General features: G+C 50.3%; 1 protein-coding gene across 2 annotated transcripts in view; it reads left to right on the forward strand.

Moving 5' to 3' along the window:
* The window catches only part of LOC143362195 (lachesin), a 235,587-nt gene that overhangs the window by 4,690 nt on the left and 212,195 nt on the right, over positions 1-18,702 (forward strand). For both annotated transcript variants that reach the window (XM_076802149.1, XM_076802150.1), the window contains one exon: positions 4,808-4,916. In XM_076802149.1, the coding sequence (XP_076658264.1) occupies positions 4,844-4,916 (73 nt within the window). In that variant the 5' untranslated portion in view covers positions 4,808-4,843. The remainder of the gene's footprint in view (positions 1-4,807; positions 4,917-18,702) is intronic.

Here is an 18,702-nt window from a genome sequence, read left to right on the forward strand (position 1 = left end):
CGTTTCGTACTTTCAATCGACTCGATATCCTTCAGTCCTTCGGCCCTCTCATTCCTTATCTCCAGTTCCCTGCGTCTCGTTGACGATAGCGGAACAGTGGCAGTACCGAAAGTCAGGTTTTCGCGTCATCTTGCCCGACCCGAATAGGAAGATTGTTGACCAGAGTCGTAGAATGACAGGGAAGTTCTTTTGCCGGCGAGACGTCGAGCGATTCGAATAATCGTCAGCGCCGGAATCGTTTTGTTCCCGTAAAAGGAGTTTTGAAACGGTCACAGAAACGATCGATAGAAAGGAAAAGTGAGAGCACACGGTTGCATAATTTTCACAGTTTCCTTTCGGAACCGCTCGACATCGAGGAATCGTTTCGAAACGGCAGACCGCGGGTCGATAATGCCATAAATCAAATCGGAATTAACGGGTGCAGATTTTTACTCGGCTCGCTGGACGTTTCCTTTTCCGATTGAAATCGCTGATTTCAGTGGCCGGTGGAACAAAAAGCGACGCGATAAGCGATATTCTATAGCGATAGTCTTTGACGGAACATTTCCGTCGATAGGTTTAAATAAATTGTACCAACGCGGTTACACCTTGCGAGAGGTACAACAGGGAGAAAGGGATCGAATTTGGTCCAGCGCAGCGTCTTGGTTGAACCATCATTTTTATCACGCGCACCATAAGCGATTTCGCATCGTATTTTTCATTGTTACTAAAAGTAGCAATGGTGGTAATAAAGGTAGCACGCAATATCTTCCGCAATAACTTCCGCAATAACTTCCACAATATCGCGTTTACTATTACCTGCTGACTATGACACACTACGCCCCGGTGTCGATAACGTCGAAAAATGTAACAAAAATTCTGTTCGGAACGGTGAAACGGACCGAGCACGATCGCGGCCTCTCTCGCTATAGGCTCGCGGTGTCAGGAATTCGTCGGGGAAGCAATCCGTGCAAATGTACGGGGCTTGTAAAAATAAAAGGACGCGGGTAGAACAGAACGGGGACGGTGTTCGTCACGGGCGCGCAGATTAAACAATTATTTTCGACGATGCTCTCAACGCGGCGAGTTATTTCGTTGTCTCTGCCGCGCATCCCTCTCGCTACAGCACCAGGCGGCTACCAGGGGAAAAACAAAGCGTCCGGGGAAATGGTTTACGACTTTCCGTGGACGCGGCGCGCAAGTGGCCGTAGCTTTCCCCGGGAATTTCGGCGCGTGCACCACCGGAAACAGGAAGAGAGGACGCGAACCGGTCCGAGCTGGTCCGAGAACCGGGTCCGGGCCAGACCGACGACCGATTTCCGGGAGCCGCCTGACGTTTAATGAACGCTGGCAGACGTTTTGATTTACAGGACAGTTTGATTTCCGAGCGGCGCACAATAACCGCCAATTTGTAAATCGCCTCGTAAATCTGGACGAGCGGCAGCCTCACGCGACCCGACGCATCCACGTCCACTTCTCTTCCTCTGTCTCTCTCTCTCTCTCTCTCTCTCTCTCTCTCTCTCTCTCTCTCTCTCTCTCTTCGCCGTGCATCGACCGTTTGTCCGATTGGATTAAACGATCGGCGCCGTTACGCGTATTACCGGTAAACAGACCCGTGAAAAACGATATAGGTGCAGCGAACACCAACGTGTCTCGACTAGTCGAAACTCGGGAAACGATTCTTTATTTCGCACAATTTTCTCGAATCAAAGTGACTGTTCTAATTGCCAGCAGAAGTTGCGATCATCTATTTGTGGCGATATCGCTCTGACAAGGCGAAAGATTGCGCTTCCGAACTGCTGGAAAAGCTGTTACATGGAGGAGTTTTCATTTCTTGGGATCTTAGATGTTGTTTCTTGCGCTGGGGAAGGGGGTGTGTATCCTTTTCTCGAAGGGGGAGCGTCATGGTGCGCGATGTTAACTGGATTTTCTGATCCGCGCGGCGTGCCCCGCCACGAGAAATCGATGTGAAACGGGCGGCAATCGGAGGCTCGTTTAAACTCGTTAACCGGGAGCCGGCTCGGTGGCGGAAAGTTTGCGAGCGTTTATTAATTGGCAATCCGTGACGGGGGAGTGTAGGAGGGGAGGGGAATTTGCTGGCTGAGGGTAGCATCCCCGGGGGCCACGTGTAACTTCTCGTTTTACACTTACGATCCGGGCAGGGCCACGGTGTGGGAAGAAGTTTACGCGGAAAAAAAAGAAGGAGAAGAAAAGGAGGAGGAGGATGAGAAGGAGCAAGAAGAAGAAGAAGAAGAGAGTGAGCGGGTGGGGGGAGGGTAGAGGGAGGCTAACGATAACGTCAGCGAACGGGCGTGTCATGTCGTTAACCGAGTTTACTAATTATGGGTCGAGCACGATAGCTACAGAGCCCCGGCACCGCGGTAATTTCGAAGCCGTGGATGTGTAAAAGCGCGATGTAATAACAGGAGCCGCTTCACCGAAGTGCCGGCCGCGCGATATTACTCGAAAAATCTCCGTTAATTAACTCGTAAAACTTGTAATAACGCAATGAATCAAGTTACATGGCCGCTGTCGCGCCGCCGCGCCGCGCCGGGCCGGGCCCCATTTTAACCCTCGAACACAGTCTCCTCCCGCCCCTCGTTCTTTTTCTACGGTGGAAAAACGGGGAGGAAAGGGACGAAAAAGTTTCTCCCGGTCGCCGTGACAACGTTGACCCGCGGATCGTGAAATTTTTTAAATCAACTTTAATCTCCACGCGCGAGCGCCGATTAAAACTTCCGCGGGATATTAAGCCCGCGGAATTATTCGGCCGTAACTTCGCTCGCGGCCGGAAGATCGCGTTACCGGACGTGTCGAACGGAATTCGAGAGTTTCGAGCTCGTTGCCTGCCGTCGCTGAAACTTCTTGCAACGTACCCGTTATTATTATCATTAGGATTGCTGTTCCGTTGTGTACCGCGCGATGCTCGAAACTGAACGGCGCTACACGGTTTTTGCGTTAGACTCGAGTCGTTCGCTTGGATCGTTAGGGACATCTTCGTAATATTCGTTGACTGTTCGTTTATCCCCTTTCGCTTCTTTAATGGACGGCAAAATGTGTTTCGTGGAACATTCACGACAATATCACTACATTTTCGACATTATGACGATACTTGTTCTCAAAGGGTTAGCTAACGTTGTATTTTATCGCATTACGCGGTGCTTTACAAGCGTCAAACTTGGTACCTCGTAGTTCCAAAACTACGGAGAAGCATGCAAGTAGACACAGAACAATTTTGTAATCGGTTCAACAAAGTTCCCCGACGCTTAACAATTCAGGAGAACCCGACACAAATTCAGAGATCAATGCCAATGCAGTACGTTCGCGAAAGCAGTGAAACAATCGAAATTTGGGTTGTTCTCGTTTGAAAAAAATCACACGTGTGCTTCAAACACCAATAAACACGTGTGCATGATCCGAGTGCAAAAGATTCAGCAGTTTTCCCGGAAAAATTTCGGCAAAACGAATTTTAATTCGTATCGCTCGAAAAACTGGGATTCAATTTTCGGGCTTCTCGTCGGGTTCCCGCTAATTAGTCGTATTTATATTGAAACATCTTATTCGGTGTTTATTAGCGGCGGCAACGCAGCGGGTCGTAATTAAGCGTGGCGCGGGGGTGGATGGGAGCGTGTTTGATACTCGACGCTGCCAATTTGCTTGTCGCGAAAGAGCTCCGGTATCTGAGCTGAGATTAATCCGAGAGAGAAGATAGGTGTGGATCACGCGTCGACTTTTGTCTCTCTGTGGCTCTTTTTTGCAGTTGTGAAGAAACAATAAAAAGATATTAGCGTAACCCGATACGCCACACCCAAGAAGGCGTAGGAGTTCGTATAAAATATTCGTAGTGTATTCATCGAGTGTAGCCGGGATTGCGGCGGGTTGCTCGCGAATAAGGTATTCGGTATATCTTCTCAAGTGGCCGTATCCCCGCGTTACAGGCCAATAAACCTGATTAACATTGGGCGTTCGTTAATTACGGGCCCCCTCTATTACCTCGACTTAGCCGTGCGTTAATGATTTCACGGTCCCGCGGGCTTTCCCAACGTATCGACGAATCAACGATACGTTGCCGCATCCCAATATGCATTCGACTGCTGCGACCTACGCCGGATGCACGCGTATTTACATATTCCTGTCGTGCTCGGTGGCGTGGCGCAACCGACTCACCTGTTAATTGCCAGCCACGGCCTTTTCATCGGCCGCGCGCTCTCTGTGGTTATTTATGCTTCTTCTTCGAGTCTTTCCGCTCCTTGCGGAACCCCGGGAAAAACGGACCGCCACGCAATTATTGGAATTTTATCGTTTCGAGGCATCCCGGCTCTGGAATTCTATTTTAACGCACGCCGGGCCAGAATCGCGAAAGCTCGACAGAATTCCTGTCTCCGTTAATTATATTAGCTGGTCTCAAGAGTTGCTTTCGCGATGTCACCCCTCTCCTTACGATACGTTAATCGAGAACGCCACGCCAAAGGGACAAAGTTTGAAAAAACAGAAACGCAGAATTTACACTTTCTCGAACAGATGGCCCGAGGTAAATTCAAACAGAAAATACACGGGTGTCAAAAGCGTGAAAATAAAAGTTGCTGCTGCTCTTAATCCTATGAAAAATGGTCGGGTAGATCCCTCACAAACATTTCTGCCTTCAGTTTGGCAACGCGACAGGACTATAGTTTATCTTCTTTGTAAGCTGTTGCGCGTATACGTGCCGTATCGATGTATTATTGTAAACGTTCGAGATGATGACGATATGAACCGTATTAGCGTAAATAATAGATGGAGCAGAATTTTTCTAGAGCTTGTAGTTTTATAAATTCCTCGATTGTTGCAGATAAGCTTCGAGGACTGAGACCGGATCGGCTATAAAATGGCGGACAACCTGCGAAGAAGACGCTACCTGACCATCAGCATACTGCACATCATCACCATCATGTGCCAAGGTAAGCTACCATAAGATTGACCCACTGTACAACACATTCGTAACATCATTTAGTGTCGATCGCACAGAAGCAAACTGGCACTCCATCGTCGTCCCCGAAGGGTTAATTCTCTCCGCGGAGAGATCCCTAATGAATCTTGGTCGTTGCGTTTAGGTTCGCCCGGGTCTCCTTTATGCAGCCACTGGCATAAACCGCGGCAGATAAGCGGCACATTGTAATTTACGTTTTAATTCCCCGGGTGGGAACGGGCGGAATCTATTTTCGTTTAAGGGCTCGCGTAAAAGAAAAGTATTTCGGTGTAATACGCGTTACGTCTATCGCGAGGATGCCGCCGGGCCGCTAATGGAATTCGCGTAATTATAAAGGAAACGTGTAGCAACTACGAATGGCCCGGTAAATAATTACAATTACGCCCCGGGAGCGGGGGGCGGATGGGGGACGAAGTACCGGGCACGGTTTATATCAAGTGAATCAGTATTATATTCCGATTAGATTCGGCGAAGAGCTCCGGAATGGAATGCAACTCGGCTAGAACGTCCGAGCACGCGAACTATTCCGGCCCCTCGGCCACCAAGAAAAAACAGTTCCCTCCCGGAAACTATTATTCCGTCATCAGAAGAAACAGACCGGCGCGGCGCGCAGCGCAGCGCCATGCGAATCTTCCTATCAAGTCGTAAAGACAATTGCATACCTTAACGAGACGTCGCGCGTAACAGCCGCTCGGAATTATTGCCGTTTCACCTACCGCGGACGCAGTTTCGCCAAGACTTCCATTATACTTTCTTCACACTGTTGCCATCATTATTCCACCCGCTTGTTCATTGCTCCTCGACGCCCCGTGGCACTCGGCGCTCTTATCTTTTAACACCTACGGTGACCCTAAAAGCACCTAGATGTCAGACCGTGTCACTCGAATTTTTATAACCTGGATATTCTACGGGCTTGGTTTCCCCTTTGCGATTCGACCGAACACTTTTTTAATGGTTATTTTATAACATTCTTTGTAATCCACTCGAAGATAGCGTACAAAAATTTTGACGCGATCTCAGGTTTTGGAAAAGCGTAAATAATAAACGCTGGTACAAGCTGGTAGAATTTAACCGAAGACCGTAACCGACGTTTAAGTCGTTACGAAGGGGGGCCATCGTCTCGAGACACGGAACAGAACTTTCTACTCGGTTATTCCCGTTTTTATGCAATCCCCCGGCCGGGTTAGGGGAATAATTAATAACGGTAATGCAGAAAATGTCACTGCGAGTTGATTTGCCGCCACGCAAACAAAGTTGCGTGTCGGACCGGGTAGTTTCATCGGCGGCGAGGAGTTTTTGGCTCGCGGGGGCGCAGTTTCTGGCACGCTCCGGCCATTATCTATCATACAGGTTGACACCCGCATTTCCCGTTAATTGCGAACACGGGGAGCCTCGTGTTTCACCGTGCAAACACGCCGTGCGGCGCGGGGCAGACCGCTCTCGCGTTTGCTCACCGCGAAAAGAACGAATCCGTCTTATCGCGCGCTTCGGTTTAGCTATTCAGCCAAGTCGAGCTCGTTAAATGTAAAGCAGCTTAAATGCCTCTCGAAGAACGAGACCCGGAGCGCGAGCGCGACTTCGCCGTAGTTCCCCGACCGTGCTTTGCATCGTCTCTCCGACGAGGAGATCGTTAACTCTTCGTGCTAACCTTTCGGGGGTATCTATTCCGATATCTGCGGCAGCGGGAGTCCCGAATCGAGGAGAAGTCGCGTTCCTCCTCGAAATCGAGGTCGCGGATGCGATTTAATTCGGTCTTTTTCGTCGTTGGAATTTCGGCGAGCTTTGCAAATTGTATTAAAACCGGCGCATCTCGATCGTTACTCTCCAACTAATTGTAAGTTAGAAACGGGACGCGACGGTCATCGGTCTGTTTTCGATTCTTAAAAATAAAAAGCGTCGGCAAAGTTCAATTCGCGAGCGATCGTTGAATCGGCTTCGAGATTGCATCTTGGAGGGTGAGTCGGGATCTAGGTTTGGATCTCGCGTTCTATTTTCCCTTGAAAATTCTGGAATGTTAGGGTGTCGGGGTTCCTTTCGGGTAATTCCGGGGATTCGACCCGTTCAACGAGGACCTGTCGCTCCCTTTTTTCCGAGTTCGGTCTATGAATAGGAGAGGGGCACCATCAATCATCCAATTTCTCCAGCTGCCGCCCCTTAACACCAGAGCCAACTTATCGCGCGGCGTTTCTAAGGGCCATGGAAATCCCGGGGCGAATAAACATCAGGCACAGCAGGCCATCGCATCGCCGACGTCGTAACCGACGGTTTAACGGGAGGGATCGGTGTGTAGAAGTAGCCCGACGAAGAACCGCGGGTTATCAGCGGCCGCTGATAAAACATATTGTGTTAGCGGCGGTGGCCGTTAATCAATTTTCCATTCAACGTGCAATATCTTCGCCGTTGCATCGAGACCCTGCTCTCCGCTCAATGGGGAGGAGCCGATGCAAGGAGGTCTTGAGATCGCTGGAGACGGCCCCGGGGAACTCGTAATTATCGCCAAATAAGAAACCACCTCCCCTATCACCCCTTCAACAAGATATATTAAGCTCGGCGCGCACTCCGGACCGCCGTTCTATCGCAAGTTTTGAACCAATGGCTTTCCCTCGTAACAATTGTCTCTCGATTACCTGTCTCTGTTAATCGATTATAATTATTTATCCAATTCATTCCGTTAACTATGGAAGCCTGCTATTGTCTTACGTGTCTGACCATATCCGAACCTATACCACTTTAAACTCGAGTGCACTTCTCGGTCTACCTTTTTTCAACGTTTCGCAAGCATCGCAGGTTTATCAGGGGTCGAACGAGTCCGTGCCAGAAAAGAATTCCAAAAGGCGTTGACTCGCACGCGAAACGCCTGAGACCCGTAGAAACGCGTCGAAGTAATCCGAGAGTCGAAAGCCTCGGTGAAAAATCGCAGCCCGGAGGCAGCTCGCAACCGAGCTAGAGCTGCCCGGTGCTGTCGAGTCGGTTTTCACGGGGAATCCGTACAACCGATCAGAGATCCGTTGTGAAACAATTTGCCTGGCAGCGGCGCGGCGGCGGAATCAATGAGGGTCGCCGACTGCCACGCGATCCCGTCCGGCGATGAGCCGTCGTCGTTCAGTCGAATCTAGTCTCGAGTTGCTCCCGCGACTCATTCGACGGAAATTTGTTCGGGTCGGGAGCCGTCGACGGGTTCGTTCGTATGCATAGCCGGGTATGTTGATTGGCTGGCACGCAAAGTCGGTTCCCGCCCGCACCGACAAAGTCTGCGGTCTGATACACACGCTGCCTTGCCGCCTTGCTGCTTTGCTGCCTTGCTGCCTGCCTGTCTTCCTGTCTGCGTGCTTCCGCACGTCTCCTTCCACCTGACTCAACGACGGATATTGCATACGCGTTGTATTAATATGTATTTAAATTAGTGCCTTAAAGCGAACCGGAACCACGCGTCTCGCCTCGCCTTGCCTCGCCCCGCCGGTTGGCCTATTTTTACTCGGGTTAACGGGTCACCGAGCACCCTAATTAATCGACGTAGGGACCGTCTACGTCGAAGAAACCGGATAGACACACGTTTTCATCGGTAGATTCAGCGAATTCAGTTCTCAGTATCGTTCCGGTCGCATAATTCTTTAATCGTGGCCGGATGTTCGATCAGTGGAGGTTATTTCGTGTTATTTCAGGTTATTCCGGGCGGGGCACGGCGCGCTTCGGATCCGCCGACCAGAAGTTCAAACAGAAAATCTCGGCGCGTATAATAGGAAGGTCTGAAAAACCACCGGTGGCATATGAAAACCCGCAGACTGTGCGTCGTCGCTCGTGAATGCAGAATCGGCAGCGAATGTGCCAGAATAAAGCATTCTCGAATTCGACGATACACACTGTTTGCCGTTCCAATATACTCTCTGTATCGGTTCGCCTGCGAAGTGCCGTGCACGAGACCGTGGACTCGTTCGGTCAACCGTAGAATCTCAATGGATCCCGGTTCTTTCATGGCCTTTTTTTTCCACCTATACCTTTTTTTCGCCCGAATCGTCGGCCGTAGGATTTGTCGATTTCATAGCGGTCCAGAGGAATCATTCTCCGTCCCCGGGACGAAACGGCTAGAACAATCGCATTGTTCCCCCGAAAAAAGCTCCACCGAACTTTTCCCGGTGCTCGAGAACGGAAAATCAAATTAACGTCTTTATCGATAAAACGATACGCGAACGCTTTTAGAGTAATTAGAACGATAACCTCATCCATCGAAATAAGAATCTTTCGTTTAGATCCAAGTTTCAGTTAAAAATACAGAAACTCGGTGTTTCGATTCGGGGTTTCATTTACGTCTTCACCGTTCTGTACTTAGCCTGGGTACTTTTATCAGAGAACTCTCGGGCTAGTTACCATGTGCGCAATTGTATCGCTAATAAACGGTGATCATCCGTCAGAACATTTTTGTCATCTTCTCGAGTCACAGGATGTTCCTGGATATTCCTCCCTTTCGTTTTATTGGTCTCCAGAAGAGAAAACGATAGAAAGAGAGTCGTCTTATAACGAGCGCATGAAATTATTCCCCTCGATGATCCAGGAAAAATGCTCTTCGCTTTGTTCGGGAATTCGTTCGAGCGTCTTATAAATAATTTAATAACTGAGTCATGATTTTTGTATAGTGTGTGGTGGCTTCGATGTCGATAATCTTTACGGATTCATCTCCTGCTATCTAAGTACCAAATAAGGTCAATTATAAATACTTGTGTACAATCAAGTGGTAGATTGCGACGTTCCACGGTAATTCTATAAAAGTCAACGTCTATAATATTTATGAGTTGGCCTTACATTTCCATCTCGTCCGGGAGGAAGAATTTCTAATTGAAGAAAACTCGCGTCTACCAAACAGAGACGTTCCGGAGTTTCCCTATCTCTCTCGAAGAAAGAAAACTGGATCGAAGGAAGCCGGTTCTATAATGAGCGCGTCGAATTATTCCTCTCGATGATCCATGAAAAATGCTCTTCGCTTTGTTAGTGGACTCGTTAGAGCGTCCGGAGACGTCGAGGGATTTCGCCGTCAATTTGTACGTTGCATCGAAGTCGACGCGTTCGGTTCGCGGAAACGAACGATTCCTTGTTGCGGCGCCATTACGAGGTCGGCGTCGATCAGAGAACGCCGCCGGTTCGTCGACGATTTCTCTATATCCCGTGGATCGTCTGGATCCTCGGCATTTCGCTCGATTTCGCCGGCGCATTGTCGCTCTCGGCTGCGGCGAGAAAAAGAGGAGAAAAAGCGAGAGACGGAGAGAAATTCCGTGGCAGGAGCGAAATAGGGGCACACAGGCCGTGGTTACGTCTTTCCCAGCGTCGCGTCGCGTCGCGTCGCCTCGTGTCGCGTCGTTCCAGCGAATGGAAAAACTTCTGGTATTCCCCTGGTCGGCAGGCAGGCAGCGAGATCGTAGATTCTTGATGTAGCCTTTGTACCCGGCGAAAAGAGAAACGACGGGGAGGGAAACGCGCGGGGAAATCCTTTGGAAAAAGAACACCTCACCTGTGCCGATGGTGGCGCCGGTTGCTCGGCTCTCCAAGCCTCGTTCTCTCGTTTAAAAAGTTTCTCCTTTCCCCTCGGCTACGGTCACGTCCCTCTCTTCCATGTTCAACTGCAAAAACATATTTAAGATGTTATCCCTGGCCGAGGCCAACCAAACTTGAGACATTAAATGTACATTAGTGTCGTTGCACCGTCCCGCACGACACTTAACACGCTCGCGTTCTCCGTGAAGTCTTCTTCCTTTACCTCCAGCTACCCCTTTTAGCGTGCGAACAATGCGTCGAGGATGCGACTGCTCTTTGGACGTTAGAGCGTAAGAGGTTAAGCCTGGTAGAAGAGAATCGTTTGGGTATCGGGTGTGACACAGTTGTCAAAGCGGAAACAAGAGTGTCGTCAATTTTGCGGAGTTTTACAAGCCGGGAATGCACCGGTATCCGCAGCAGTCTATTGATCAGAGTACGTGCCGGTATCAGTGTATTCTGGGCCGACGATTGTGCCAGCCGCTTCGAATTCCAGGCTCCGGCGACGAGTTTACACAGAGAAGCGGGACGCGTGCCGGTGAATGACGTTCACACGTGCTCGATCGTCTCGGTCGTCCTGGATTCGCGTCGTCGCGACGACGACCGAGCAGAAACGGGCAGAAACGAGCAGAAACGAGCAGAAACGAGCAGAAACGAGCAGAAACGAGCAGAAACGAGCAGAAACGAGGCGGGGGCGAGAATCGCGCATTATGCGACGGCAAAAGTGCCGCCAGACGACGCAGAAAATATAAAGTGATCCGCGGGACGGGTTTGACGGCCGCATAAATGACGGGTAGCGGCTTTCATAACCGTGAAAGCGGACGAATATCATCGAGCGTCGAGAGGCACACTTGTGCGAAAAAAAGCCACTCGTTAGAATGGCCGTTTTGCGCCGCCTATTTATCATGCTAGTCGGCTCTCGATCGCGCTCGATGCCCGCGCACTCTATTAACGATACCCGACGCACGACGCCCGGCGCCCGACGCCCGACGCCCGGCGCCCGGCGCCCACGCATCTACCGTTACATCGGCACTCGGATTGATTTTTATACAATATGCAGCGGTCATATTCACCGGTCATTACGCGGCTGCTAGATGCGCTCGTTCGTGCTCGAAACGTCAATGGACAGATGCCGTCCGAATGGAGATCCCTCGACGCATTCGATGCGACGCCGACAAAAACTAGATCGCGTTTTCATATTCCCCGCTATTCCTAAATACCGTAATTAATGGTAATCGGATGATCACGAACCTAATACACATACACACGTGTCTACAGTTTTTCACGGCGGTCCTTCACACTCGCCGAATTCGTATCGATATTCATCAAAAAGCACCGCAGTGTGAAACATCACAGGTCTACCGATAGAAAACCCCGGAATATAAACGAGTTGATAAGAAATGTATTATAATCCTCCCGAAGCTCTCTTTGAAGCGTGTGGCACCGGATAAAAAGTTTCATGTTGGTTTACCGAGAGCAGAATAATTCGAGTGAGCTGTACGGAATGTGGTTTTGGACTGGTGGGAACGTTCGTAAATATTTTTACAGACTTTCAACCGAATTTCGCAGCTACCGAGGTTCCGTAGCGCTCTCTGTGGATATCGTACCATCGATTAGAGACCGAAACGAGTCCCGTGGAAAAAGGTGGACGTTGAAACGTTCATCGGAGTTTTCTTCCGGGACGACCACGTACGGCGATCGTTCTTTCGACGATTGCACGCGACCGCTAACGAGCCTGTGTCTTTTTAGCGCGACGGATCGACGACGGTCGCCCCCGGTAAAACCCGGCTGATCCTTTGAACAAACAAAGGAAAAATATGGCCGGTCGTTAGGTTCGTTGCCCGTGCAATTGGGCGACGCGGCGCGACGCGAGCCTCTACCAAAAGGAATTCTATTCAGCTTCTGATAAACCATCGTAGTTTATCGAACGAGCCGTTTCGTCGGCTCGCCTCGAGCAACAAATACAGTCTGTCTCGCGTTACAGCCGCTCGCGCGTTCCTCCGGCCCTTTGCGGAGCTTTCTGCGGAGCCTTCGTCTCTCATTGACCCGACGGACAACGTAATTACGGGAAACGTCGCGGCCAGAGACCAGCGGCGAAGTAATTTTGCCTGTCCCCGTGCCTTCACGAATCCTCCGTTCCACGGAAATCGTCCGAACTGTCCTCCAAAAGATTCTTCTCGCCTCGTTCCGCATCATGCTAGCTTATTCGTCCCCCAATTCGCTCCTATTACCCTCGATCCTCGAATTATCTCCGGAAGATCGATTCTTCTCGCGACGACCACGGAGAAACTGGGTTGAAACCATTAACCCGCGTGACGACTACGAGATCAGAATGCATTTCCATCTTTGCCCGGAGTCTGCTTTAATTAGCCCGTTCTTTCGTACCGATAGTCGTCCGTCGGATTTAGTCGAGTTTCTCCTTATCGATGCCGGGCAGAGCATCGGGTTCGAACGGAAGCCGCGAAGTCAGAGTCGAAGGGAAGAATAATTTCGTAGAATCCTCCGCTGAAGCCTCGCAAAGTGTTGTCTGACGCGACGGGTATTTTCGGCGGCGCGTTCAATCGCGCGAATATAGATTTTCGCGTGTTCGTGGACATGCATGCATACTCGATGGACCGGTGTAGCTTGCATTCGGGACGCGTGTGCCTTCGCAAACTCGATTCGACGAGAGAGAGAGAGAGGCGAGGGAGGGCGGCTTCTCGCGTCCCGTTTAATGGCATTTCCGTGCCGCCGCGCCGCGTAGCGTCCCTCGAAAAGAGAAATATGAAATTTCAGGACAGGAAGTCGCGTGTTCGCAGCGTATTCTTTGTCGGTGCCGCACCAGGCTGGCCCACTTTCGAAACACCGATCAAACTAGCCGGCCGTTCTTTCGAACTCCGCCGGAGAATGCATATTTCACAGACGGGCCCACCGGCGGAATATAACCTTTCCACGTATTTAGTTTGAGTTCGAACAACCCGATCTCCTGATTCTAGATCGTTCCGATATTTCTCTTGATTCGGGAGTCTTTGACAGAATCGTTTATCTCCGCGCGCCTCGTTCCGCTTGCCCGACCGTTGGCCGACTTATTCCACTAGACTGTGGGTCTTTACGATCTATGGCATCCGTAAAACGTCGAGTTTACGAGAAAACGCGTACGTTAACAAGAATCAACCGTTTACGGTCTGGAATGCTTTCTTTTATTCCGGAACTTGTTAAGCGTACAACTCAATTACGTTTTCATACGTGGCTTTAATCTTGGTTTAAGCCGGTGGAGCAAACCAAACGGTCGAGCGTAACGTCAATCGGTGAAATTAGCAATTATTTGGTTTGGTTCGATGCGGAGCCACAGGAAGGTTTTAGAAGAAAGAATTCTCGGCCCATCAAGATTTGATCGGTGGTCAGGTGCGTAGGCTTTATCGCTTGTCTCTCGGCTCGTTCGAGGCCCGTTTCATTTCTCCAGTCATAAGTTAATATAGCGGGATGTCGTTACAGCTTCCTTTTACAACCGAGAAGTTTGTTTACGAGGATTTAGGTTAGATTTAACGGCAACTGTTAAAACGCTCCGAGTCTGTTTCACAAGGAATTTCGTTCCCTCGCGGCGCGGCTTACACCCGCGATTTCATTCGAGCGATCGCGCACGCGATAAAGAAGGTTCCTTCCGCGAAGGTTCTTACCGTTATCGATGCAATTACGGGAAGTCCGCAGTTTGCAGAGCGGATGGAAGATAGGCTCGCGTGAAAATTCCACTGACAAGAATCCCAAGAAGTCCCAAAGACAAACCAACCGGCCTCTTTCGTATTTTCCGTTCTATTACCGGTCGCGATAAAAATTCGAACAATAGTGGCGGCGCGGGCATTCGTCGCCGTTATCGCCAGTACAAATATATTCGCGGAGACGCGCTGTCGCGGTTAAACATTAACTGTATCTCGGGGACGATCAGCCGGGCGTCGGACATAACCGGCAAAAATTACGCGGCGCTAGTTCGTGTTTGCTCGCTGAACAACGGAATTCTGAAGAGGGCGAGCATCCCGCTCGCTCGGAATTACGTTTGCGGGCAAGGGCGCGCGCGTGCGATGTAAAAGGGAAAGCGGGGGCCGGCTTACGAAGTAACGTAATAAAGGCGGCCTCGCACCTCCGCCGCATCAAACGAACTCGCAACAAGAAACCGGCTCCAAAGCGGGCAAATATTTACGAGCAACAGCACAAATACGAATCCGTTTCGCGACAGCTGCCGCGTGCTGTCCGCGGTGTCGTTGCAACCCCTTCGCGGGGATCAGACCTGCAAACACCTCATCGCAAACCTCGCACGCCCTCATCTTTCTCCCGGTGCGTTCACCCTTACCATTTCTCGTTGTTTCTTATATTATTGTAAATATTGTCGTGGCAAGTGATAGATTCTAGAGTGCTTCCTTAATAAGAGTATTTTTTGCTCGTTCGAAAAAGTTCGCTTCCGACGCGAGACGTCGCGACTCGTTCGGTGTATTATCGGGCCTTGTTACACGATTTTACAGCTGCCGACACCGGCCGCCGCGCCGCCTTAACGCTTCCGTTGCGCATCGGTGGCACCGAACGCGTTTTACACCGGCGAGAAATCTGTAAAATTTTTATCTCCGCGGGACTAGGTTTTATAGAGACGACCGCGGGCTACGGCCGGGGACATGTGACATTCGCCTTGCCGTTTTATTCGAGCCGCGAGCCGCACCGGCGCTGCTGCAACGAATCGGTTTAATTCGTCGGAAGGTCGAGGCGCAACCCCCCTCGGAGCGCAGTTGCACTTGGCAACTTGTCGGCGTGCGGCGCAACGATTTTAACGGGAACCTTATTTTTGCATTTTCTTACTGTTTTATGCTCCGAAAATATAACGCCCGGCCGTTTCGCACCGGTTCGAACAATCGGCGACGGAAACGCAGTGGTCGTCGTATACTTTATTGCCGGACCCCGGCGAATCTTTATGGAGATATTTCCGTTTCTGCACCTTAACGAAACTCTTTCTCTCTCTCTCTCTCTCTCTCTCTCGCTCTCGAATGTCCCGGAAAAATTAGGTCGTCGATGAAAAGAACTCGCAGCGACGATAAACATTGCACCCGGTGTTCGTTGCTGCATAGATTCTCCTGTGTATTTTCAGTATTTTTTTAACCGACCGGTGTCTCGACAGCCGACCAATTTTGTTGCTTTCAGCAACGCAAATATGACCCGCAAATATCCATTTATCGTTTACGTCGGAAAACTCGATCGGTGTTTACAAAAAAATACGTTCTACATTTTTGTTAAAAGGAACGTTTTTCGCGCCCGGCCCGGCGCGGCCTCTCTAATGCATTATGATTGAATTTCCTCCGGCAGACGCGACGCGACGCGCGACACTTTGTATTTTCAATCGCCGGGCAGTTTTAATCGCGAGGATTCGTTTAATTTCCAGGGGCTCGCGAACATTTCACCGAAAAATAATTTCGAGACTCGCAGAGCACGAAACGCGATACTTTTCGGGCGGCGCTTTCCCGGCTCTTTCAATTATTATTTCGATTTGTTTTATGCGAACGCGCGCTCGACGAAAAAATAATATTCCGCGCCCGGGAGTCGATACGGCACGGCAACGAGGCAACGGAGAATTTTTGATTCCCTGCTACAGTTATCACCGATTGCGGATGCTTCGGACGAAGACGACGACAACGACGAGTCGGCCGGAAGCGCCTTAATGCGCGGCGCCACTCTAATTCCGGCTTTTCCTCCGGCTCGCTGGTTGAAATGCAATATCTCCGGGCCGGATGCTGCCACGCGAAGTATTCCCGACATCTCCAAACTATTTCCAAGGCGGATTTCTTCGAGGCAGTCGGCCGCTCGCAAATCAAACGCGGATTCCGCTCCGGCAGCCGACGATCGACAGATTGCGCCCGTTAATTAATACCTCGCGTTCCCCGATTTACGCCCGGTAAAATGAAAATTGTGCAACCCTATCGTTACAACGAATATTCCCTTGGCAGGGCTGCTCTCGTTCAAGTTGAAAATCGCGAGACAACAATCCGCGAATCGGCGGCTAGAAGTCGCCGGCGAATAAAAACCGGAAGAGTAATTAAATTGACCGTTTGCGCTGCGGCTTAATTTCGTTGCGGAAGTTTGCTAGGTCGTCCTTAATTTTCCTCTATATTAGCAATGTAAAATAAGGGGGTGTCCTGGCACGAGAGCAAGGAAGAGGGAGAGAGAGAGAGAGAGAGAGAGAGAGAGAGAGAGAGAGAGAGAGAGAGAGAGAGAGAGAGAGAAAGAGCAGTACCCGGGGGAAGGATAGGGACTAATGGAGCAAAGTTTGCAATTTTCATGGGCGCGCCGGTGAAACAATGCGACCCGGGCGAAAAGGTTGTATCGTCGGCCACGGCTAACGCTGGGGCCCCATAAAGAATACTTCTTAAATAATTCGTGGTCGGATAGAGGCTGGCAGAGAGAGAGAGAGAGAAAGAGAGAGAGAGAGAGAGAGAGAGAGAGAGAGAGAGAGAGAGAGAGAGAGGCCAGGGACCAAGTTAAATACAAAGTCCGGTGATCGACGTCTGCGAGTATCGCAGATGTTGCTTCGGTGCGGCGGACCGTTTCGGTGAATTAGTCAGTAGTTACGAGCTCGGTATTGCTTGTCTTTCGATTCGCAAGCCTCGAAGTTCGCCACCCCGCAGCTTTCTATTGGCAAAGGACACACAGACCGAGCCACGTTTACGGTATAATCGTGGACAGCGTTAAGTATCGCCGGCTACGCCACTGTAAAGACGATTAGGCTCGGTCGCCGTTGTATGTTTTCCTAATAATCCGCGGTTGACTGTTCTCGACCGGCTCGCACGTATCAACAATTGTTTCTTATACATTAATTCTCATAATTATGCCGATCCTCGGCATTTACGCGATCGGAGTACGCTGGACAGCCGATTCTTGCCGTTCGGCCTACATCTTGTCCAAGAGGGAACAATGGGAATCACCAAGTGACCGTATCGCGACGATCGCTATTATGCGAGCGCCTCTCGGTTATCTGAACCGTACCGCGGCCTGATAAATGGAGTTCCGCTGTACTTGCATCGCGTCGCTATTATATATTGATTCTTTCGCGGGCAGCAGCGCATTGACAGAACGTGTATCATTGTCGTCCGCATTTCCCCCATCCTCCGTTCGAACGGCTTCGGATCAAGTATCTACGAGTGTACATACACGCACACGGTCCCGCGGGCACGGTCCCTATTTTTCAGAATGATTTCACAACCTATTAAACTTGTCGTCGATCGACAGGAGGAGGCCGCTCTCGAGCACAATTTGTCGCGTGGCCGGCTGTCGATAATTCGAAAATATACGTCCGAGCCCCGGCTCGGGTCGAGTCGATCGTCGACACTCGGAAAAAATCGTCGTCGAGCTGACCTAAACGTTTCGCCGATTTATTTCGTCCCCGTGGATCTCCGGATCCCCGTGGCTCGGCGCATCGAGAATTTAATAGGTAGCCGCGCGCGTTCTCTTAAGCGAACAATTATTTCCAGCTTGCACACTGTCGTGGGACAAATTACTTGTCTGCCCGTGTAATTGGAAGACTGAAAGGGAGAAAATGAAACTCGATTTTGGTGGTATCGTCGTGCTCGTGAAAGCAAAGGGAAATGGAGGAGGAACGTTTTCTGAGATGCGAATTTTGCGATGTCGAGGTCGAGGTCGAGGTAATTAAAACCGGGATTATTTTGATTACTTTCGCCCGGAACAATTCGAAACAAATTCGAAGCCAGCCATTTCGACGCGGAAGGAGGCTTGCGCGAAAAATAGAGAACGTTTGTGAAAAGGTATTCTGTTTCTCGGAGGCGTGGAGCGAAACGACAAGAGGTGAAATTAGTGTTCGACACGGACCGGTTCCGGCGTTGCCGGGGCGCTAGTCTGCTAAGTCGTTGAATGGAGCGTGTCGGATCTACTTAAGCAGGCTAAAGTAGTCTTAACCCCGTTAAAGTACTTTAATGTGGGAAACCTGTTTATCATAACCACAACGGCGCGAGATTATTCCCCGGCGCCTATTATACAGGCCGTCTACTTATTTCAGAAACTGTCACGCCAATGGAAATCCCCAATGAATACCAATACACCGCGCCGTCGTGAAATTAATTGCCGTTCTACGGGGGGCGGCCGCGTGCAATCTGCTAAAAACTCTTTACGAGACCCAAGATCGATTAAAGCCGCTCTCTGAACGTGCCCACCGTATAATTCCCCGAGTGCATGACACGTTTCCGTGAATGCGCGGGGGAACGACGGCGCAT

This window comes from Halictus rubicundus, chromosome 16 (genome assembly GCF_050948215.1).
Source record: "Halictus rubicundus isolate RS-2024b chromosome 16, iyHalRubi1_principal, whole genome shotgun sequence".
Lineage (NCBI taxonomy): Eukaryota > Metazoa > Arthropoda > Insecta > Hymenoptera > Halictidae > Halictus > Halictus rubicundus.